The sequence below is a fragment of the Siphateles boraxobius genome, unplaced genomic scaffold (assembly GCF_051911475.1).
Source record: "Siphateles boraxobius isolate OS27281-9 unplaced genomic scaffold, OSU_SipBor_1 23, whole genome shotgun sequence".
NCBI classification, from domain to species: Eukaryota; Metazoa; Chordata; class Actinopteri; order Cypriniformes; family Leuciscidae; genus Siphateles; species Siphateles boraxobius.
This window is the reverse complement of record NW_027508844.1, coordinates 1114289-1140000: the sequence shown is the minus strand read 5'-3', so window position 1 is coordinate 1140000 and position 25712 is coordinate 1114289. Positions and strand designations below refer to the sequence as shown.

Sequence of the window (25712 nt, the reverse complement as noted above, 5' to 3'; positions counted from 1 at the left end):
TGTGTGTGTGTGTGTGTGTGTTTTGTACCTGTATGGAGCCACAGTCAGATGAAGCACAGGCTCCGATCACAGCGGCTGAGTGTGTGTGTGTGTGTGTGTGTGTGTTTTGTACCTGTATGGAGCCACAGTCAGATGAAGCACAGGCTCCGATCACAGCGGCTGAGTGTGTGTGTGTGTGTGTGTGTGTGTGTTGAACCTGTATGGAGCCACAGTCAGATGAAGCACAGGCTCCGATCACAGCGGCTGAGTGTGTGTGTGTGTGTGTGTGTGTGTTTTGTACCTGTATGGAGCCACAGTCAGATGAAGCACAGGCTCCGATCACAGCGGCTGAGTGTGTGTGTGTGTGTGTGTGTGTGTGTGTGTGTGTGTGTGTGTGTGTGTGTGTGTGTGTGTGTGTGTGTGTGTGTGTGTGTGTGTGTGTGTGTGTGTGTTTTGTACCTGTATGGAGCCACAGTCAGATGAAGCACAGGCTCCGATCACAGCAGCTGAGTGCGTGTGTGTGTGTGTGTGTGTGTGTTTTGTACCTGTATGGAGCCACAGTCAGATGAAGCACAGGCTCCGATCACAGCAGCTGAGTGCGTGTGTGTGTGTGTGTGTGTGTGTTTTGTACCTGTATGGAGCCACAGTCAGATGAAGCACAGGCTCCGATCACAGCGGCTGAGTGTGTGTGTGTGTGTGTGTGTGTTTTGTACCTGTATGGAGCCACAGTCAGATGAAGCACAGGCTCCGATCACAGCGGCTGAGTGTGTGTGTGTGTGTGTGTTTTGTACCTGTATGGAACCACAGTCAGATGAAGCACAGGCTCCGATCACAGCGGCTGAGTGTGTGTGTGTGTGTGTGTGTTTTGTACCTGTATGGAGCCACAGTCAGATGAAGCACAGGCTCCGATCACAGCGGCTGAGTGTGTGTGTGTGTTTTGTACCTGTATGGAGCCACAGTCAGATGAAGCACAGGCTCCGATCACAGCGGCTGAGTGTGTGTGTGTGTGTGTGTGTGTGTGTGTGTGTGTGTGTGTGTGTGTGTGTGTGTGTGTGTGTGAGAGAGTGTGTGTGTGTGTGTGTGTGTTTTGTACCTGTATGGAGCCACAGTCAGATGAAGCACAGGCTCCGATCACAGCGGCTGAGTGTGTGTGTGTGTGTGTGTGTGTGTGTGTGTGTGTGTGTGTGTGTGTGTGTGTGTGTGTGTGTTTTGTACCTGTATGGAGCCACAGTCAGATGAAGCACAGGCTCCGATCACAGCGGCTGAGTGTGTGTGTGTGTGTGTGTGTGTGTGTGTGTGTGTGTGTGTGTGTGTGTGTGTGTGTGTGTGTGTGTGTGTGTGTGTGTGTGTGTGTGAGTGTGTGTGTGTGTGTGTGTGTTTTGTACCTGTATGGAGCCACAGTCAGATGAAGCACAGGCTCCGATCACAGCGGCTGAGTGTGTGTGTGTGTGTGTGTGTGTGTGTGTGTGTGTGTGTGTGTGTGTGTGTGTGTGTTTTGTACCTGTATGGAGCCACAGTCAGATGAAGCACAGGCTCCGATCACAGTGGCTGAGTGTGTGTGTGTGTGTGTGTGTGTGTGTGTGTGTGTGTGTGTGTGTGTGTGTGTGTGTGTGTGTGTGTGTGTGTGTGTGTGTGTGTTTTGTACCTGTATGGAGCCACAGTCAGATGAAGCACAGGCTCCGATCACAGCGGCTGAGTGTGAGTGTGTGTGTGTGTGTGTGTGTGTGTGTGTGTGTGTGTGTGTGTGTGTGTGTGTGTGTGTGTGTTTTGTACCTGTATGGAGCCACAGTCAGATGAAGCACAGGCTCCGATCACAGCAGCTCCCAACAGAACGGCCTCTGGTTCGGCCGACAGGACCACCGGCAGCCCTGAAACACACACACACATCCCTCAGAGCACTGACCCGTGGTGTTGGTCATGTCATGTCAGATACCTGAGTGTAGAGACCTGCACTTCTGCGAGACTACCCCGGGACCCAGCGCAACCGTGTGCGGCGCGGGACAATATTTGATGGGTGAATGCGGGTGCGGGCGAAAAGATATTATTGTGTGCGGGTTGCGGGAAAATAAAATTATTTGTGGGAAATATAGAACAAAATAAAATAACTAGAAACAAATAAACCATTATTTATCTAATGCACAACCAACAAGGATAACTAAAATAAAAACGATTTACAGGCACATGGTCGGAAGCTAACTCTCGCGTGGTTCATAGGCGCAGAACAGCCAAGCCTACCACACAGAGGCAAAATGTCTGCACCGCATGACACACGCCATGTACTTTGCATTCCAACTTCCAGCGCACCATCGGAGAGGGCTTTCAGTATTTGCGGTCGCATACTGGAGCAGAGACGGATTAATCTGAACTCCTCATCAGTGAACGACATGCTATTCCTGCATGGGCACATTAAGTAGTCATACAGTTTTTTTTAAATTGTTTTAGTTAATTCAGTTTTTTTTTTATTTAGCTAAATATTTAAAATTGGTATATTTTGTTATAGAGGAATAAGGATAGTTTTTGTTTAATGTTTGAAGGAAGTGCTAAAAGCAAAGGCAGCATTCTTAAGCAGTATTAGGCCCTATATATAGGCTACTTTTGAACATGAAAGAAATCCAGGTTTATTATTATTATATAATTTATAAGGCTATACTATAATCATTATTGTATATTTTTATTTATGTACATTTCTTACTTTTTTTACTGTATTTATTTGTTCTAAGTTCCTTGTTCAAGTTCATCCATTGAATTAAGCGCAAATAAAACAAAACATTTGTTTATTTTCCGTTTCTTTTTTTTTCTTTTTTATATTCAACAGGGGAGCAAGTGAAAAAATCACAGAGTAGCAGGCAGAATATGCAATGTATTTAAAAAAAAAAGTACTTATACGTTTACCCGCGGGATTTTGCGGGCGGGAGCGGGACGAAACTTGATTGTTGCGGGCGGCAGCGGGAGAAAACAACATATATTTTTATAGGAAACGGGATAAAATCCGTCCCGCGCAGGTCTCTACCATGTCAGATATATGAGCGTGTGTGTGTGAGTGAGCATTGACCCGTGGTGTTGGCGTGTGTCTGTACGAACAGCGCGTTCTTGCTCAGCCCCCCGCACAGGAAGAGGGTTGTGATGTCATATAAAATAATTAAAATAAGAAATTATATTAAACGTAAAGAAAATCTTTCTTTCTAGAACGTAAAGAAAAAAGTACTTTATAGGGCTATTAACATTATTTTCATGACATTAAGCAAATGTCCCTGTTAAATCCACATTTCTGTCCTCTGAAATAAAGGAAAAAAGCCCAAAAATATAATAAAAAAAAAAGATTGTCATTACTATAAATGTTAATTTGGAGTTCATTCTCAATATTCTCATTCTAGCAGCACCAACAACCCTAGCAACCACCCACAACATCCGAACAACTGCCTGGTGCCAAATTTTGCCGCAGTAAGCACCACTCACATATTCTGCAGAAAATGTACGTCCAGTTATCAGTTTTATTAATAAATAATACAAAAATAAATTAAATTAAAGGCAGTACAATGAAAACTGGAACATAATGAATAAATAGTAAAATGTAAATATAAATTTAAATCTTATGTTTTTATATTATATTATATTATATTTTTTCATCAGCACTGTAACAAGCACAGCGTTCCTCACCGATCCCCGTGACGTCTGGTCGGCCAGAGGAGAGCGGTTGCCGTGGAAATCAGGCCAGATGTGCAGGCCGGCCGTCAGCTGCTCCAGCTGTGCTGCGTCTCCAGACATGTGCTCCAGATGGAGGTTCAGGCAGGAGTAAACGTGTTTCCCACTGCAGAGAAAAGCTCAGCGATCAGACTGAGTGAGAACAGAAACGCATCAGAGCGACTGATGCTCACCTCTTCTCCGCCTGCTCTTTCAGCTGCCTCGAAGCGGCGTGTCCGTTCACCACATGGTCCACCTGAAAGGACATGACATCGCTCTAATTAAGATATTCATATATTTACATGTAAACCATCTGTATATATAGCGTATTATGTGTTTATTGTAACGTTTGTCACAATGTCCTGTAGTACAGTGATGACTGTCTGGAACCAAGCAGCCAAACTACCAACCAACCAATAAACTAAAAAAACAACAGCCAACCAATCAACTACACCAATCAATCAGACCAAACAACCAATTTAAAATATCAACCAAACAACCAACCTAACGACCAACAAAACCAACCAATCAATCAAACTACCAAGGAAACATCAACCAAAAACCAAGAAAATAACCAAACAAACAACCAACCAAGAAACCAACTAATAAACCAAACAACCAAGAAAACCACCAACCAAGTAAAAAAACGACCAATCAACCAACAAACCAATAAAGACAACAACCAATCAACCAACCACCCACCAACCAAGAAAACAACCAACCAACTAATAAACCAAACCAAGAAAATAACCAACCAACTAATCAACCAATCAACTAAACCAACCAATAAAAACAATCCATCAATCAATCAAACCAAGTAGAAAACTAACCAATCATCCAAGAACAATACAACCAATCATCCAAGAACAATACAACCAATCAACCAAACAACCAATTTAAAATATCAACCAAACAACCAACCTAACGACCAACAAAACCAACCAATCAATCAAACTACCAAGGAAACAACCAACCAAAAACCAAGAAAATAACCAAACAAACAACCAACCAACGAAGAAACCAACTAATAAACCAAACAACCAAGAAAAACACCAACCAGGTAAAAAAACGACCAATCAACCAACCAACCAACCATTAAAGACAACAACCAATCAACCAACCACCCACCAACCAAGAAAACAACCAACCAACTAATAAACCAAACCAAGAAAATAACCAACCAACTAATCAACCAATCAACTAAACCAACCAATAAAAACAATCCATCAATCAATCAAACCAAGTAGAAAACTAACCAATCATCCAAAAAAAACAACCAATCATCCAAGAACAATACAACCAATCAACCAAAAAAAAACAATCAAATCAATCAACCGATCAATAAACTGACAAAAAAACAACAACCAACCAACCAAATCAACCAACCAACCCAATAAAAACAACAACAACCAAACAACCACTACTTTCAAGAACAAAACAACCAATCAATCAACCAATAAACCAAGAAAAAAACCCAACCAACCAATCAAATTAATCAACCAACCCAAGAAAAAACCAACAACCAATCGAATCAATAAACCAACCAATAAACCAAGAAAAAACAACAACCAACCAATCAAATCAATCAACCAACCAACAAACCCAAGAAAAAAACTAACGAATCAATCAACCAAACAAACAATCAACCAAGAAAAAAACCCAACCAACTAATCAAAATCTACCAACCAACCAATAAACCAAGAAAATAACAACACAACCAACCAATCGAATCAATTAACCAACCAATAAAAAAACAACCAACTACCCAACCAATCAAATCAATTAACTAATCAACCCAAGAAAAAAACAACCAACCAAGTAGAAAAAACAAACAAACCACCAATCATCCAAGAAAAACCAACCAATCAACCAAAAAACCAATCGAATCAATCAACCGATCAATAAACCGAGAAAAAAAACAAAGAACCAACCAAATCAACCAACCAACCCAAGAAAAACAACAAAAACCAAACAACCACTCCTTTCAAGAACAAAACAACCAATTACTCAACCAATAAACCAAGAAAAAAACCCAACCAACCAATCAAATTAATCAACCAACCCAAGAAAAAACCAACAACCAATCGAATCAATAAACCAACCAATGAACCAAGAAAAAACAACAACCAACCAATCAAATCAATCAACCAACCAACAAACCCAAGAAAAAAACTAACGAATCAATCAACCAAACAAACAATCAACCAAGAAAAAGACCCAACCAACTAATCAAAATCTACCAACCAACCAAGAAACCAAGAAAATAACAAAACAACCAACCAATCGAATCAATTAACCAACCAATAAAAAACAACAACCAACTACCCAACCAATCAAATCAATTAACTAATCAACCCAAGAAAAAAACAACCAACCAAGTAGAAAAAACAAACAAACCACCAATCATCCAAGAAAAACCAACCAATAAAACAAACAACCAACCAATCAAATCAATCATAAATCAATCAAGAAAAAACCCCAACCAAGTTACCAATCAAATCGATCAACCAACCAACCAATCAATCAATTAATCAACCAAGACATCATGGCTCTGTTTCAAACCCAAATAAACTGTCTTTCTGTCAACATTCTCAAGCAGCGTCTTAACACAAAGCACAACCTCATAAATGACTGAAGCTCTGAGCATCAAACAAACACAGATCGCACAGGAGACTCGACTCACAAAGGAGTCGAACAAGGATAAAAACACAGTGAACGCACAACTATTCATAGTTTTCACTGGAGTTGGCTATCGTTTCTTTTTTTTTTCGGTGCCAAATCAATACTTTTAAAACGGTACCGCTGCCTAAACGGTGCCTGAACCGATACTTTAAAAAAAGAGCCTCAAAACGATGGTGAATGACATTAAAGAACGGCTTTTTTATTGAAAAATAAATAAATAAAATAATCTTAAAAATTAACAATATATAGATTTTTTTAAGTATACTGAAATATGTAAAGTGTACTAAATACAAAACACAACAAATTTTCATAATAAATTCACAATAAAACCCAAGCCACCTAACCCAACTACAATAATTTAACACTAAATAGCAGTTACATTTCTAATTAACAGCAAAGTAGTGTGTATTCTTGGTGTGCTACAAACTAGCTTCTCTTTTGCAGAAATATTAACACATTTCTTGTCTTCTCTGGCCAAATATGACACCTCTCCTGACTCCTGACTAATTTATTAGATGTATGTAGGTCTGTTATTGTAGGGACATCAACTTTACATTTTCACACTAAACATGGTGCGGAACAAAACGTGATTGTGATTGGTTGCGTGACGGGCGAGTCAGTCCTTGGCTGATATTTTTTATTCTTAAATACGTGTAAGTGAATGTGTTTTGTCTTAAGAAACCTTTATAATGGTCATGATTCATGTTAGTTGATCTAACGCATAATGTTCGCCATGTTAGTACGCACCGCAGTTCAGAGAATTGCATCTGTCAGATTTAGGCCTATAGCGCGTCAATTCATCCACTTCTCCCAAAATACATGAAAGTGGCCAGTGAAGTGTGAGAAGAATAGAGTAAATTTTATAATTACCTACACAATATGCATCTAAACACGTCTTCAATTTATAATTGAAAGGATTGTTATTGCTGCTTCCATGGACATCGTTGTGTATTTTACAAACAATAAATGTATTGTTTGCTAGTAGGTAGTCTACTTATGTGTCTAATCACACCGGCGTGAACGATCGTACGTGTTAAAGGGTTAACTAGCGATCACGTGCGGTGATGATGCTTCTTACGTCCGTTTCGGAGAACCAGAGGGAAGTATTTCAACCGACAGCTGAGGCATAAGTGTCACCGAAATCTGCGTTTTGATTCGGTCCGAGTACATGTCGGTAACTTATGGCTCGTTTCCGAGCGGTGCGGTACGGTACAGTACAGTATGGTACGCAATTATTTCCGTTTCCACTGTCAAAAGCCATACCATTTTTTCAGTACCCTTCCGTTGGGGTACTTAGCACAGTGGTACGGTACCTAAAGGGTGGAGCTAGACTCACTGCAGAATGCTGATTGGTTGACAGAGAATAGTCACTTGCACGTGCTAGAAGGGGAATGACAACATAAGAAGCACCATTTTTTAATATACAGTTGAAATATATTACTGTCATTGTGTCTCAAAATGTCGTTTTAAGAGTTTTTCAGGTGAGAATGTAGTTGTTTAAAGCTCAAATCTGTGGTTTATTTATAAAGATTTATGAAAATTTGATCTAGGTTGTGAGATCCATTCCAGGCGATCACAGGGCGTTCGGCGCTCATGTACCCCGCCTGGAACAGCCTTTCCTCGGCTAGTCGTTCTGACGTTTGCCGCTGACGTCTCTGTAGTGGTTAAATATGAGATATAATTCGTCTTGTGTAGACCTAACGGGCGATCTTTGGTCTCGTGAATCTATCATTTGTTCCCTGGCCAATGGTTGAGGGCTAAGTGAAGTTTCAAAACTTTATATATTTAGGCTATTTAACTTTACTGTTGTAACATTAGACTAGAGCGCTGACTTTTGACTGAATTGTTTGCTTTATTTCTTATTGTATAGCTTCTTGTACCTTTTACTTATACTTTTATAATGGCTATTATTGATAAAACTGAAGTTTAACAAAAAGAGACAGGGTTGAGTTTTGTCATTTTTAATTTTATTACAGTGAAGATGAGCACTGTAATGTTGTTTACTGCAACATTTGTTGTTTAGTACAAATGCACATATTGCCTGGACCATATTAATAATTGTAATATTTTTAAAATTTAAATGAAATTTTGTTATGAATAGGCTAACGTTATGCATGCAGTGAATATAACCAATACGCATTGCCTGAACCCCATTTGTGTGGCTATGATGTTTAAGATTTCTTTAACCCTCTGGGGTCGACAAACGCGCCGGCGCGTTTTGCTCGATTTTTTTCACATACAGTAGCAGGAAAATAGACTTAAAATACTCTGTCATTTTTGGTCAAACACACTTAAGAAATATAAAAAAATAAACTGTTGAATGTCTATTTTTTATGTGTCCACTTACAATCGAAATAAAACATTGTGCTTTTGTAAAATAAAGAAAATAAACAGGGTGTGCTTTCTGTCTCTCCATCTCGGTTAACCTTTTTTCTGGAGCACGTCTCTAAACTTAAACAAAACTCAGCGAATACTATTCACCCAAGCATGAGCATTATATCTTTATAATCATTTAAGTTTGTACTTTTAAAATATCTAATTCAAAACTAAAATAAATATTCTCTGTTTATGTAATCTATAAAAAAGAGAGGGGTGTCAGCCGATCTCATTATCGTTCTCTCAGCTCATTAGTCTGCTAATGTGACACGCCCACGGAGAGCGCGCGGTATTCAAACGCAAATGATCTGAAGCGACACATGCAAACGTGTCAACGTCCCTCATAAACGCGATAACACAACAAATTTAATCATCAGATTAATGTACCTTTTCGTCTTGTGAGGCTGTGACTGTGAGGAGTAATCCTGGGACATTTACCTCAGAACATGTAATGGTTTATTTTCATTTTGAGGAGCGACCGATCTAGCCGAGAATTGTGAGTAGCTACCCTAAGTTTTTTATTCTTGTGCTTTGTTCTAATGTCTGTAAATGCAAAAAGACTTTAAATTTGAATCACGTTTCTGTGAGTGAATGAATTAACGGCACAGATGGGCACTGTTGTTTATGTTTAGCCTACTATGTTAGAGATGAAATATAAAAGATAACTATGGGATCAAATTCCCGCCAAATATATTGCGGCCACGGATCAAAATATAATAAGCGTGAATCAAAAATGGGATCAAATTCCCGCCAAATGTATTGCGGCCACGGATCAAAATATAATAAGCGTGATTCAAAAAATAACAAGCATGAATAAAAACTTTAAACACATTAAAAAATATTTTTCACAAAAAGTTTATTTTAAACTTTACAAGGACTTTTAAGCAGTAAAGCTATCTGAACTCTGGACATATACAAATAATTAAATTCCTCCTTTTTGAGGTAGCCTACATTTTAATGCGCACACTGGTAATTGGTGTTAAACAATGGCTCATGATTATCCTAAAGCAGCTCTAAAACATCATGCAGTTTTGAAACACTACATTTCTTTGCTAAAATTAAGTTAAAAACGACCATTTTGCCCGTCTGAAGAATTTAGCACTTTGACCTTTCAATGCTACACACAGCCTTTATATTATTTAGTTCCATTACAGACAAGGCATACAGTGCAAAAAGTACAAGACGAATACAAAGGCATTTGTGGTACAGTTCAGAGTATGTAAAACAAAGAACAACAACAACTAAAATTTAAAATAAACCTGTAGCCTTTGTAAAAGGAAAAAAAACGCACAGCCTACCTGGTGATCCGTTACAGTTAAATACGGCATCCTGAAATATTTTCTTAATTGTTGTTGTTAAGCGATCATATAGCCTAGGTAGCATGGTAAATTAATTCTAGACTAGATAGATGTACCATTTGACTAAAGATTAATGAAAATGATAGTGTACAGAGGAGATTACAGAAACCAGGTGGATTTGATATGCAGTGATTTATTATAATTATTGTGTTCATTTGCATAGCTACATAATTGCATATTACTTTAGGATTAATGTTTTAAATATAGCTTAAATTTTTAATACAGCAACATGAAAATTATTGAAAAGATCAGGGATAGGTAACGTTTCTGGAGTGCCACTGTCCTGCAGAATTTAGCATCAACTCCGATAAAAACCTAGCTAGCAGTATTAATAATCCTAAAGATGATGATTAGCTGGTTCAGGCGTGTTTGATTAGGGTTGGAGGAGCTAAACTCTGCATCCAGGAGGACCGTCATTGCCCTTCCATGTCATAGATTAAATATGAAAGTAAAACGGCCAGTAGGTGGTGGCAAGTTACTGTCTTTATAAGTGAGTCATTCATTCAAACTTCTCGTTCAAATCAGGAATTCTTTAATGAAACACTGTTGTGTGGCTCGCAGGTGATCGACGCTCACAGTGCAAGGTCCAGAAGTAAGGCCAGGGCTTTAAAGATGAACTGAACTGAAATTTGAAAAAATGTGATATAACAGATGTATTTTATTTATTCTCATTGGTACAATTATTTAAATGGCAGAATTTGTTGAAAGGGATAAAATGGTACTTTGAAAATGTTGTTGTTGTTACACGGGCGCGCCATGTTGGATTTCAACATTCAACTACGTCACTGGAATCGTAGGATACTCCGTTGCCGACCAATACTAGCAGAGCTAGCTTCTCTCTACCCCATGCCTTGTCAACAAAATTATTCTAGTCGTGATTTCTAGTGTTTAATCTTAGGTACGAGAGACAGATGTGTTGAAAACATCAATGAGTACATGAAGCGTCTGACATCAAATGTTTTATTTAGCTACAAGTCCAACGCATACTAGAATCCTTGATGTTCAGCTGAGGGGAAAAGATGTAACGTTAACGTTAGTTCACTGCACAGGATGGGAACGGAATCTTATTCATCCTTCCCAAATGCCCCCTCGCCCAAAGAGTGAACTGCCGGTACACTGTTAAGCTTAACAGTCTGAGAAAAGGATATAAGTTAGCCTAGCCTAGCCCAGTCGCCAATTCGTAAAATACACTGTTACATACCAGCTACTTATGGGGCGCTCCACCGTCTCAGCTCGGACATCCCTTAGAGATAGCTTAGCCTCCTCCAACATGTCTCTCTCACCGCACAGCATCCGAAATGAACGGTGCATGGTGATGCATTTTCGCCGATCAATAAATGTTCCAGGTTGACCTCTGTGGCGAGGGGGGCGTGGTTTTGCGAAGTCTGTAGCGAGAGACGAGTCAGCGAGCTGTGCGGTGAGTAAGTAGGTCAAGTGCAGATGATGAACACCTGCGTCTGATTGCAGTGATTGGCGTGGAGACCGCATATAAGCTGCCGGGAATGAGAGAGCGAGGAGAGAGAGCTGGGACTCGCACGCGACCCGCAGTACACACTGGCAAACGGACTGAGTGGAAAGAGTGTATATATATTGCTGTAGTGTTTCACTACGGTGAAGGCGCACGAGCGCACCTTTTGTTTTCTTTATTTTTTATTTCTAAATAAAGTGCGAGTCCCAATTCAGCCGACCCTGTATTCTTCTTCCTTAACCCACGCTGAATTTTACTACACTGGTGCCGAAACCCGGGAAGAAGAAGACTGCCGCCGCCATGCAGCCCCCGCCAGGAACGCCATTTGCGGACCTCATCCAAACGCTCGCGGGTCTTCACAGGGAACAACACCACGCCCTGCTGGCCGTAAAGGAGGAGCAAGACCACCGGTTCCAGATGCTTCTCCAAGGCCAGCAAGAAGACCGCGAGCTGTTCCGGAGCTGGCTCGACCGGGAGATTCGGGCCGTCCCCGATCCAGCTACGGCCTCGGCCCCGCCCCTGCCTCTCAATAAGATGGGACCCCAGGATGATCCGGAGGCATTCCTGGTACTTTTTGAGAGGTCGGCCGAGGCCCGGGGATGGCCCCGAGCGGACTGGCCCATGCGACTCATCCCACTGCTATCGGGAGAGTCGCAGATAGCCGCCCACCAACTGCCAGTCCAGAATCTCCTGGTCTATGAAGACCTGAGGCGCGCCATTCTTCAGCGGGTCGGCCGGACCCCAGAACAACATCGCCAGCGGTTCAGATCCCTGAGCCTGGAAGAGTCCGGCCGACCCTTCGTCATGGCGCAACAGCTCCGGGACTCCTGCCACAGATGGCTGATGGCCGACGGACGCGACGTCGAGGACGTTATCAACAAGGTGGTACTGGAACAATTCATCTCCAAACTGCCCAAGAAGACGTCCAGTGCCACCGCCCGACGTCGCTGGACCAGGCCATCCACCTTGCGGAGGATCACATGGTGGCGTGCCCAGGGGTCGGCGAACCCCTTCCATCTGCCTCTCTCTCTCCCTCTCTCTCTCTCTCGTCCCCTTCTCTCCCCAAACCTGTTCCCCTTCCCAGGTCTCGTGGGGGGCTGATGCCCCGGCCGGCGCCGAGGTGGAAAACGGGGGCTCCGGCGGAGCCTGTCCCCGCATTCAGGGCCCCACCCTACGCTCTCCACGCCAATCCCTTGACCCGCTTCCCGCCACTGGGGCGGCGAGGAGGCCTGGGCCGGCCTGTTGGCGCTGCGGGGACCCGGGACACTTTATCGACCGGTGTCCGGTGATGGAGGTGGGGACACTGATCCGGGTTCCCGACGCGCCACAGGCTGCCCCCGATCAAGCTGGCCTGTACCAGATACCAGTGAGTATCAAGGGGGGTACTTATCAGGCTTTGGTGGATTCAGGCTGCAACCAAACCTCCATTCATCAAAGCCTGATTCAACCTGGGGCATTGGATAACAGCCGCATGGTTAAGGTGCGGTGTGTGCACGGGGTGGTGGTAAGTTATCCTATAATGCCTGTGGTAATTCAATTTAGGGGACAAAAGCATAGCGTAGAGGTAGCAGTTAACCCGCACCTCCGGGATCCGCTAATTCTGGGAACGAATTGGCCTGCTTTTAGTAAAATATTGGGGTCTTTATGTACGGATGCCTCTTGGGAAAAGAAAAGCAAGGGAAAGACAGCGGTTGTTCAGGTGGGAGATGCTGAGCCGGGACCTCTGGTGCCTGCTGCAGGGGAACGGAGTACTCTGGAGAGAACTATCCTCACAGAGCGCGATGATTTTCCCCTGGAGCAGTCCCAGGACGAGACGTTAAAACATTCCTTTAATCAGGTCCGTTCTATCGACGGCCAGGTACTCCACCTAGACCAACCGCTCTCTTATCCCTATTTTGCTATTTTAAAAGATAAGTTGTATCGGGTGACCCAGGACACCCAGTCAAAAGAGGATACAACGCAGTTGTTAGTTCCTAAAAGCCGCCGGGAAATGCTTTTTCAGGCGGCTCACTGTAATCCAATGGCTGGGCATTTAGGTCAAACGGCGACACTAAACCGTCTCATGGCCCGGTTCTTCTGGCCGGGCATTCACGAGAATGTGCGCAAGTGGTGCGCGTCTTGCAGTGAATGTCAGTTGGTGAATCCACCGGCCAATCCAAAAGCACCATTGTGCCCCCTTCCGCTAATGCAGGTCCCCTTCGAACGAATTGGTATGGACCTCATCGGGCCATTGGAACGGTCAGCACGTGGACACCGCTTTGCGTTAGTCCTGGTGGATTACGCAACGCGGTATCCTGAAGCAGTCCCGCTCCGTAACATTTCTGCCAAAAGTGTTGCGAGCGCGCTCTTTTCATTATCTCCCGGGTGGGAATCCTCAAGGAGATTCTCACTGATCAGGGCACGGCGTTTATGTCACGAACTATTCGCAAACTTTATGAATTATTGGGCATTAAATCGATTCGCACTAGCGTCTACCACCCACAGACAGACGGATTAGTGGAACGGTTTAATCGCACTTTGAAGTCCATGATTCGAAAGTTCGTTCACGAAGACGCCAAAAATTGGGATGAGTGGCTAGAACCCCTCTTGTTCGTTGTACGCGAGGTTCCCCAAGCCTCCACGGTGTTTTCCCCCTTCGAGCTTCTCTATGGGCGTCAGCCCCGCGGGGTGTTGGACGTTCTTAGAGAGTAAGAACGAAATTCAGTATGTCTTGGACCTGAGAACAAAACTCCAAACTTTGGGGCGGCTATCAATGGAGAATTTGTTACAGGCCCAGGACAGACAGAGTCAGCTGTACAACAGGGGGGCTAGACTTCGTCAATTAGCACCGGGAGATAAGGTGCTTGTATTACTCCCTACTTCTAGCTCGAAATTACTCGCAAAGTGGCAAGGACCTTTTGAGGTCACACGGCGGGTTAACGATCTCAACTATGAGGTAGTTCGAACAGATAGGGGCGGGGCACATCAAATTTATCACCTCAACCTCCTCAAAAAGTGGGTTGAGGCGGAGTCAGTGATGCTGGCGACGGTAGTGAGCGGAGAGGAGGATCTCGGGCCAGAAGCGAACACAAAACCACAATCTCTCGCGCTGGCTCTTGGCGGAGATCACCTCTCACCCTCCCAGCTCACTGACATTAAAAATTTACAAGCTGAATTTGCTGATGTGTTCTCTCCCCTGCCTGGTCGAACGGACCTCATTCAGCACCACATTGAGACGGATCCGGGGGTGGTGGTGCGCTGCCGCCCGTATCGTTTACCTGAACACAAAAAAAAGATAGTTCAGAACGAATTAGAGGCTATGCTGGATATGGGGGTAATAGAAGAGTCCAGCAGTGACTGGGCGAGCCCGATAGTTTTAGTTCCTAAAACCGACGGCTCGATCCGTTTCTGTGTGGACTATAGAAAGGTGAACGCGGTGTCTAAATTTGATGCTTATCCAATGCTGAGGGTTGACGAATTGCTTGATCGGCTGGGTACTGCTCATTTTTATTCGACACTGGACTTAACAAAGGGTTATTGGCAGATCCCCTTGTCTCCCATGTCCAAAGAAAAGTCAGCTTTCACAACGCCGTTTGGATTACACCAATTTGTCACCCTTCCTTTCGGCTTGTTCGGGGCTCCGGCGACTTTTCAGCGTCTGACGGACAAAATTCTCCGGCCGCATGCTGCATATGCCGCTGCCTACTTGGATGATATTATCATCTATAGTAACGATTGGCAGCGTCATATGCAGCATTTGCGGGCAGTCCTGAAGACGCTGGGAAGGGCTGGGCTCACGGCCAACCCAAAGAAGTGTGCGATTGGGCGTGTGGAAGTAAGGTATCTGGGCTTCCACTTGGGTCACGGACAGGTGCGTCCCCAAATTGATAAGACGGCAGCGGTTGCGACCTGTCCGAGACCTAAGACGCTCCCCTGCAGTGGCACCACCGCATGAAGGATACCAACGCGCGGATCACCCGTTGGTATCTAGCTTTACAGCCTTTTAAATTCCAGGTGGTCCACAGGCCGGGTGCACAGATGGCTGTGGCTGACTTCCTCTCCAGGAGGGGGGGGGGGGGGGGGGAGGCTACAGGCCGGACGGCTCCCCGGCCTGAGTCGGGGCGGTGGGGGTATGTGGCGAGGGGGGCGTGGTTTTGCGAAGTCTGTAGCGAGAGACGAGTCAGCGAGCTGTGCGGTGAGTAAGTAGGTCAAGTGCAGATGATGAACACCTGTGTCTGATTGCAGTGATTGGCGTGGAGACCGCATATAAGCTGCCGGGAATGAGAGAGCGAGGAGAGAGAGCTGGGACTCGCACGCGACCCACAGCACGCACTGGCAAACGGACTGAGTGGAGAGATTGTGTATATATATTGCTGTAGGATACCTTTTGTTTTCTTTATTTTTTATTTCTAAATAAAGTGCGAGTCCCAATTCAGCCGACCCTGTCTTCTTCTTCTTTAACCCACGCTGAGTTTTACTCTCTTCAACAGATCGACTCCGGTGCAGTGTCCATGCTCCGGCAGCGCCCGCGCCCACACACTTCCCGCCAAACGATGCTGTACTGTATGTGGAGCCTGAAACTGGTCGTCCTCCATGTGGTGGTAGTCAGATACAACTGGCATGTCCCTCACATGTTCAAATGCGTAACTCATGCCATTAAAATGACTCATTTTCGTGTGTGTATATAGGACTTGCAGCTGTTGCATATATACCTTCGCGGGTCCTACCATGCCAGTGACGTCATCGGAATTGCCAGCGTAACAAACGCAATTTTTGTGCTGCTTCAAAAAAAAAGCTATATTGATATTTTTAGTTACAATTTTTAATGTAAATTACTTTTAATTGTCATAAACAACATGTTATCAACGTTGATTTTTTTCAGTTCAATTCATCTTTAAAGGTTAATATGATGGATCGTCAGACAGGCACAACTGTCAACTAACGACACAACAGGTCGTCGTCGTTAAAGTGACGAATTTAACGATAACGGATCGGCAGGTAGACGTAACAGGTCGAGTTGCAGGCACACATACAGTTTAACGGTGTCCTGCCACGGAAAGATTTTTGCCAGCTGAGCTGATGGTTATCTTCACCTGTAGCTACGAGAGAACATCAGTACAGTAGCGCGAGTCGCATTGGAGTGACGTCAACTCCCCTCTTCGTTTGATTGGCTAGAGGAGGAGCTGTCAATCTAGAACCAGTGGACCAATGGTGACGCTTAAGCCCGCCCTAATTTACATGAAACTCGAACTGCAACATTTGGAAGAGCAAGCGCAGAAGATGGAAAGATGAGCGAAGAGGAAAACAGCACAAGCGTACAAAAAAATAAATTATGAGCAGAAAATGAAAGAGAGCGCAAAGTACAGAGTAATAAAACCAAGGATAACATCATTTTAAAGAAAGCATGAAAACAAGTTTAAGTTTTGTAAAAAAATATTTTTTAATGTATTTAAAAAAAAATTTTTCATGCTTGTTATTTTTTGATTCACGCTTATTATATTTTGATCCGTGGCCGCAATACATTTGGCGGTAATTTGATCCCATAGATAACATTTTGTAGTTTTGGATAGATTATTAAGTTTTTATTCTAAAATATGAAATAAGCTTTTGTCATCCAGTTTCTGCAAATATTTTAAATATATAGTAGGCTATGTTCTGTCAAAAATAAACTCATCAACTAAGTTGTTATTATAGTGTTTGTTCCAATGTAAGCTATATAAAAACTAATGAATCCTTAACTTTAAAATATGTATGATAATACTGTACGATAATACTGAGGAATACTGTAGTTTTTTTTCATTCTCAAGTGAATCGCGTTTCTGTGTGTGAATAAATGAACGGCAGAGATGCGCTGTTTACCACAACTCGCAAAAAGACAGTTTAAATTTGAATCGCGTTTCTGTGTGTGAATGAATGATCCGCTTTTAGCAAACTATATTGCTATACTGAGATGAGTAAAAATCGACTGAAATATGTTGAAATTAAATGTATTTGTAAAAGCAACGTATTAAACTGCAAATTAACATTTATATTTCTTATATAAACGAAAGACCTATGTTACAGACATATGAAAGACAACATTTCGTTGACTAGTTTTGGATAGATTATACATTTTTACTGTAAAATATTTGCTATCTAAAATAAGCTTTTGTTTGCCAATTTTGCTCATATGTTAAATAGCCTATAGTATGTTTTGTCAAAAATAAAGTAATCAAATAATATGTTATTATGTGTTTGTTCCAATGTAGCCTAGGCTATATCCAAAGTAATGAATCCTTAACTTTGAAATATGTATGATAAAATGTATACTTTAGTTTTTACAAAGAAAGATTGCACTTGAATTGTTGTTGTAATTGTAACATTTTTAATAAAAATATATATTTACAAGGTAGATGTAAACAAACTATTAAAAGGTAAATATAAGTCTTTTCTTTAAATATTTTTTATTGAGTTTTATTAGTGACAAATTTGGGGAGAGGATACTGTTGTAAACCTTGTTCTTCTTAAGTGTAGAAAAACTCAGAAGCGAAGACCAGGAAACTTGGCTTATCTTTTAAGCAGGATTGTTTATTTGCTGTAGTCTGCTTCGTCCAAAATCTTACCCAAGTCTAACTAAGGCTCTATACATTTTAGATCATATACCCTTTCAGGGGGAGGAATTACATAAAGGTGGAGACACTCTGAAACAAAAGCATGTAAATGAGGCATACAAGTTTAGGAACTTGCCCTAGACTGAGAGTGTTACCCATCCTAATCCAATCAGCATAACAGTGTAATGTAAATATCCTAATCCAATCAGCCAGACTCTTCACCGATACCTTCACATTATCATAGAGCTTAATGGCCAGGCAGTGCATAAAGACAAAAGGTGATAGTCTCAGTGCTCTGATCAATTTAACTTACAATAGAGAGAGCAGGACAGACAGGAACAGGCAGGTCTGTGACATCAGATGAGAAGCAACAAAACGGTTAATGTCATATGCCTCAAAATGGTAACTTTCTCAGATAAAATACTGTTGAACCTAAATTAAAACATTTTAATAAATTTGTAACACTACAACGCCTATCGAGTAAGGGTACTGTTGGCGGTGGAAATGCAAGCCAGATCAGGGTTTACCATCCCAAATCGTACTGTACTGTACCGTACCGTAACGTACCGCTCCGTGGAAACGAGCCATTAGGTACCGGTTCCATATTGGTACCAGGTTTCGGTACACAACCCTTGTTTTCACTATGAAAATCTTCAGACCCTGTTAGAAATATATTTTCTCCCTCAGCATAAATCTATAACATAAGAAGGATTCTTTGTTCAGCCTAAAACTGACACGTTTGCACATTCTTTTCTATGTATGTAAAGTTAAACATCTGGTATTCATTAATGAGGAAGGGAGCCCCCTTCTCCTTTCTCTTCCTTTTCTTTCTTTGTGTTTCTATGTTATACATTGAAGAGCTTCCTCTGAGCTCCAGGCTTGCAAGGAGATTCTAGCGGATACTGCCCATATAAAGAAGTTGTTATATAAAGTCTATATGATATGCCAATGATGTAATGTTTGGTTCTATTGGTTAGACTTATACTCCTCCCTGTAATACTTTGCCTATTTAATGTATAATATAGACATTATGAGCCGAGCGTTTTGTCTCCCTCCGGCCTGGGGTTGTGAATTGTTTATTCATAATAAAAAAACAAGAATTTTGGCACTTCTCGTTTGGACCATTTCATTTCGATTCTAACACTTGGGGGCGTCGTCAGGGATTTCTCCAGACAGGTAAGAATTTTTTTTTTTTTACAAAAGAGAAAGTTGATTCTTACTGTCTGCTGAGAAAAAGTATTTGTAGTGCCGTGATTTTTACCATATTTGGTGAAATCAGCCTCGTGTTTTAATTAATGCGGGAAGAGCAGAAAAAAGGGAACTGATCTCTCTCTCTTTTTTGTTGTTTGTCCTTGTATAAAACGATACAGGACGGTAGCCTCGTATTTTTAATAAAAAATGTGAGAAGAACAAGCAAAAGAGATTTGAGCTCCCTCTTTTGATGTTATTTGTCTTTGTTTAAAACGATACGGGACCGGTTATCCTCCTGTTTTCGATAAATGCGGGAAGAACGTAAGGAAAATTGATCACTTTCCTCCGTTTTTTGCAAGAAAAAAATAGATTTGCTACACAGATAATTTGTTTTCTTTTGCAAAGTCTATTTTAATTTCCCTTTGGTCTAGGGCTATGAATAAATAAATCACTATTTTTTTTCTCTTCACTTTCTCTTTTCTTTTCTTCTCTCTTATTTCTCTCTCTATTTGCCAATTTACTAACACAATTAATTTGAAATTGTATACTTTTCTTTGAGTTCTGTAAGGAACCTAGCTATATGAAATATTAATAATCAATAATAACTTGTTATGATTAATTATGAATATTTGGGTCAGTTAATTGGATTAACTTGACATGGCTAAATTAATATTGCAATCAATTAATCAGTTCATCCAACGAACTCTTTTGATTATTCATTAATTCTAAGAAAAGGGTATCTTCCCTGGACACAGAAGAATAATTATTTCTTAATATGTACAGCGTTTTGAGCATGTAGCAAGAACCGAAACCATAAAGGGACTTCGTATTGCAAGCAAATCAGAACCAAATACATAAAGTGCATAAGTTTTATTAACTAAATCATAAACATGAATAAATTAAAAACACATATATACAGAATTACAGAAATAGGTTAGTGATAGGATTAAATTGGCAACCGGAGAAAGGGACTAGTGAAGTGCAGTGTGAACTGGAAGTTGGTTGAGAGTTCTCTTTCTCCAGGAACGCAGGTTTGGTCAGGGCCTGGGGCCCTGTTGAGGCCACGCTGAGCACTCAGGAGAAGTGAGGAAGTCGGAAGAGTGAGTGATTGGAGTCGTTGTTGGTTGGAGTCTTTGTTCCAAAACTCCTGAGATTGTCCTTGGTTCTTTGTGAGAGTCTTCTCTCTCCTGCCTGAGCCCATATCTGGTAGGATCGAGGCCTGCTGGGCCCTGGGGCCCCTGTGGAGGGGGAGGGGGTTCCCCAGGATCACCAGAGCAGTGTTGCGGCTGGATGAAAGAACTAAGAGAGTGAGGTCACATGTGGGCTGTCTCTAATAAAGCCTGGAAAAGATCCTCCCCTAAGGGTTGAACTCGACCAATCAGAAAGGTGACATGTCTGAGAGGGAAAGTGGCTCTTAGTTGATTTACGGGTCTTTGTCCCTAGCGTGGTTATACCTTCATTAATGCTCAGATAGCTATAACACATCCACACTGCATTCTAGAAGAAGGTGATGAACATCAAAGTGTGAGTCATTAAATGAGGATTAATTAGGTAAGAGGCATGATACAGGTGAGGTTACATTGATCGTTAGTTGGTTGTATACCAGGATACATACCATAATATATACCTAATAGTACACGAGACAGTAAACCATTTACACTGTTTCTTTCACAGTTTTATGCATGTTCATTTATAGATCAGTTAGTCTATGATTAATGCAGCAAAGTCTGTTTTAAAGAGGGTTTCTGTTTCATAGTCTCTCTCTTGTGCATGTGGCCACGTTCCTCGGAGGTCGTAAAATCTCCTCATCATGCCCTGTAACATGACACTGTTTCTGCCCCTTGTGTTCGTTCATTTGGGCTGTTAGTTTTGGAGTTTCATAAACCTTTGTATATAATGAATAATTAGTGTCTGATTGGTCCATACCCTACAGTTCCATTTGGCTATATTGCAATTTATTTAAGTTGCATGAAGGAGAAATTTTTGTGTGTGTACAATGGGGAATAAAATTAGTCCACCGTTAGAAAATGAATCTCCGAAAGATTTTATGATTAGAAATAATCAAGCATTTTTTACGGAGCCATATGTGTCAAATTTAGCTGGCTGGTCAACTGGCAAAACACAATTAGATGCGTTTCCTCGTGACGGCTCATTTAAAGACACATATATGCGTGAAGCAAAATACATGATTTTTGGAAATTGGGGCGATCCCGATTGGGATTATTCGTATATGAAACGTACCTATAAGATCTGGTGCAATAAGATGCAATCTTATTGGAATCGTGGTCCAAAAGTGGATAACAACAAAAATCTTTCTCCCCCTCAAGCTGAACAGCCTGAGGAGGAGAAAGTTATTTCACATCCTGCTGAAGTCAGAGCGCCCCTTCCTCCCAGATATGAGAGCATTCAAACTTCTCCTGTCTCGGAACCTATAAAAAATAAATCCTACCCTGTTGATGAAAATTATTTACTATTTGTGAACACATTTTTGAATAACATGCACAACGAGACTGCACAAATGATTCGAATAACTATAACCAACATTAGTAACATTTCTGTTGATGAATTGGGTAGACGCTTACGTGAACTGTCGTCTGCTGGGGCATTTGAAAACTCCAGAGGAAAAGTTCCCGCAATGTTCCAAGTAAATTCCACTGTCCAAAATCGCCCGCCACCCAATGTCAGGAATGACATAAAGTGTTTTTTTATGTCACACACAGCGGACACACACAGCGATTTTGCAGAAAAAAAGCTGAGAGATTTCAGCAAACTAATGAGAAACCGATGTTTAGGCGCTCTGATGGCCTCCCTTTCTTTCTCCCTCTGAAAGACAGAGACCTGTGTATCCGCCTGAATGGGGAAAGGAATAACAGACATTAAATTCTATAGGGAATAGATAATATTCCAGTGGTTTGTAATTTGACACCACCTTTATTTGTTACTTCTAATGATATACCATCATTGTTCAAAATGCATGATTATTTGCAATTATACCTGATTCTTTATTCTGCTTGTTAGGTAGAGATGTAATGCATAAGTTGGGTGTTAAATTAGGATTTGACTCTGACTCTTTGCAACTCATGTTTCCAGCAGCCTTTTCTCTTACGACCGACACAGGAAGTGCTCTCTTCGAGGATGTATCTGCAACTGAGCTCGGACAGGAAGTAGCTGATGTAAACCCGAAATTGTGGGCGGCCCATAAGGATGACGTGGGACTTCTTGATATCCAACCTTATGTGGCCAATTTGACAATGAATAGGCCTGTTTTTTAAAAAAAAACAATATTCGCTTTCAAAGGAAAAAGAGGAGGGAATTCGACCCCTCATTGATCAGTTTCTGGCTCAAGGCATTCTGGTTCGCACTCATTCACCTTACAACACACCAATTAATCCAATCAAGAAAGCAAATGGTTCTTGGCGCTTAATGCAAGACTTGAGAAAAATTAATGATTTGATAAAACCACATGCTCCTATTGTGCCAGATGTACAAACTATTATTAATTCTATTCCTTTAGAACATGCATTTTATTCTGTCATTGATTTATGCTCCGCCTTCTTCAGCATTCCTGTTGACCAAAAAACTCAGCCACTTTTTGGTTTCTGTTTTCAGAATTGCCAGTACATATGGACAAGACTCCCTCAAGGGTTCAGAGATTCTCCGGCTGTTTTCTCCGCTGTAGTGCACGCAAGGCTGAAGGATGTCAGACTCCCTCCTGACACCTGCCTGCTCCAATACGCTGATGGCATTCTCGTCACTGGTGCCTCTGCGGACATGTGTGCTGCTGCCACTACAATTGTCTGCAACGTTTTAGCAGAGGCTGGTTCCAAGGCATCTAAAGAGAAACTTCAGTGGGTGCAGAGGAAAGTCAATTACATCGGCAATGAACTGTCACAAGGCCAAGTTCGCCTGTCTGCGGACAGAGTCAAAGCCATCGCTTTGTTCAAGCACCCTTCAACACGGAAGCAAATGCAAAGCTTTCTGGGACTGGTCAATTACTGTCGATTATGGGTGCCAAATTGCTCCATGTATGACAAAATCCTGCGAGACGCTACGCTGGATGATAAAGAGGACATTACATGGACAAGTGAGATGGACCAAGCGTTAAGACATTTGAAATCCTCTCTGTTAAGGCCTCCCGCCCTCGGCCTTCCTTGCTACAAGCGAGATTTCCACCTGTACGTGCACGAAGGTGGGGGCACAGCCGCAGGAATCCTGGCCCAAGAGCATGGGGGCACTTTTGGTCCAGTAGCTTATTTGTCTAAAACTCTTGATTCAGTGGCTCGGGGACTCCCGGCCTGTTTACGTGCAGTGGCTGCTGCAGCGATCATGGTACAGGATGCTGAAAGGGTTGTTTTATCATATCCACTCACAGTTCACACATCACATCAGGTAGGAGCAATTATGCATAACATTTCTACTCAACACATGACTGCTCAACGTCGTTCAGGCTATGAGGCTATATTATTAGCAACTGCTAATTTAACGTTGAAAGTAACTTCTGTTATTCATGGTCCTACTGTACATCTGCACAGGTTGTTGACAGATGGTGAATTTGAGAGTGACGACCACGACTGCCTTACCAGAATCCAAACTTCGACTGCCTGCAGGCCAGATGTGTCGACATCTTTCCTGGAGGAGGGAGATAATTGGTATATAGACGGATCCTGTTTCAAGCCAAATGACAATTTATACTTGTGTGGATATGCTATTGTCAAATTACCTGATCGTGTAATTGAGGCATATTCATTGCCATATAAATCAGCTCAAGTAGCAGAATTAATTGCTCTAACAAGAGCTTGTCAGTTGGCAAAAGTTCAGTGCATCAATATATACATTGATTCCAAATGCGCGTACGCCGTTGTCCATGATTTTGCTAAATTGTGGGAAGAAAGAAATTTCAAAACCTCCGATGGAAAAACAATTTTGACCATCGAAACCATCGAAACTTGCTGTTATTAAAGTAGCTGGTCATAAAACAGGTTAATCGGATGAGGCTAAGGGAAACAGGTTTGCAGATGAAGTCGCGAAATGGGCTGCTAAAGAAGTAATACTTAGTCCATACGTAAATGAAAAGAGCAACGATGTACCTATGATGAATTTGTCGCTGATTAATGATTTGGACATTAAAGTACTGCAAGCTAACCCTACGCAAGTTGACTTGATTCATTGGGCTGCGAACGAAGTAAAACCAGATCAAGCTGGTATTCTGAGAGACAAGCAGGGTAGAATCGCTCTACCAGCATCCACCGTTGTAATGCTGTGCAGGCATTATCATGGTGCATCACACGTGTCAAAAGAAAAAGTGATACAAAATTTGAATCAATCATACTCCATAGCAAATGTTCGAAAGAATACTTTGTTGATATTGGATGCTTGCCTGGTGTGTGCACGAACAAACAGACACAAGGCAACCCGCATGAAGCTTTACCGCATCCTGAGGTTCCTTTTTAATATTTACAGATCAATTTTACACACATGCCTCCATGTGGAAATCACAAATATTTGCTCATGATTGTTGATCGATTTTCTAAGTGGCCTGAAGCTTTTACGTGTGGTAAAGAAAACGCTCAGACGGTTGTAAAGGTTCTTGCAAAAGAAATTATACCGCGTTTCAGTATTCCAACCGTTATAGCGAGTGATAATAGAACTCCGTTTGCTTCAAAAGTGTCTAGATACAGGCAGAAATTGGGTTGATTTGCTGCCTGCCGTATTGACGGAAATGAGAATGTCCCCATCAGCAACCACAAAAATTTCTCCATTTGAAATTCTGATGGGTAGACCTTTCCCGACCCCTTGGGTCAGAGGTCGCGCTGGCAATCTCTCCACAGGTGACACGGAGGTGATCATCTCGGATTACGTGGATTCCTTAGCTAGAACGTTAAAAGGCATAAATGGTGATGTTTCTCTCTCTCTCCCTCTTCCTTCAGAAAAGCCGACTCATCCTTTCGTTCCAGGACAACAGGTGCTGATAAGGTGTCTGAAGCCCACGTAACTCGGTGAGCCGAACTATTCAGGACCATCCACTGTTATCGCTGTGACGAGGACCGGTGTTCTGACTGACCACCAGCCGCAGTGGGTCCATGCTAGCCGGGTTAAGGCAGCTCCATCCCAGGGGAACGCACAAGCCTATGTGGAAGCACTGATCGAAAGGAGAACGAGGAAGAGAAGTAGACGAAGAACGAGATTGCTGATTGATATTAGCAATAATTATAACTGAATCTATTAAGATACTTTTGATACTAAGATACTAATACTTTTGAATTTTTTGTATATGCTTTGATGAAAAGAACTGTCAAATATTAATGATTTTGAAGGAAATGTTTGATTGAAGAATATTGCATGTATTATTGTACTAGAATGAATATGCTGAGAATGATGTGATATGATAATTCTATTATGTGATAATTA

General features: G+C 41.9%; 1 protein-coding gene across 1 annotated transcript in view; it reads right to left on the bottom strand.

Annotated features, from left to right (window-relative positions):
• Positions 1-25712, bottom strand: part of LOC143747606 (FGGY carbohydrate kinase domain-containing protein-like) — a 68886-nt gene that overhangs the window by 18657 nt on the left and 24517 nt on the right. The window contains exons 10-13 of the mRNA XM_077240430.1: positions 3855-3916; positions 3637-3787; positions 3032-3110; positions 1753-1847 (exon numbers count right to left, since the gene is read on the bottom strand). Coding sequence (XP_077096545.1) covers positions 1753-1847; positions 3032-3110; positions 3637-3787; positions 3855-3916 — 387 coding nt within the window. The remainder of the gene's footprint in view (positions 1-1752; positions 1848-3031; positions 3111-3636; positions 3788-3854; positions 3917-25712) is intronic.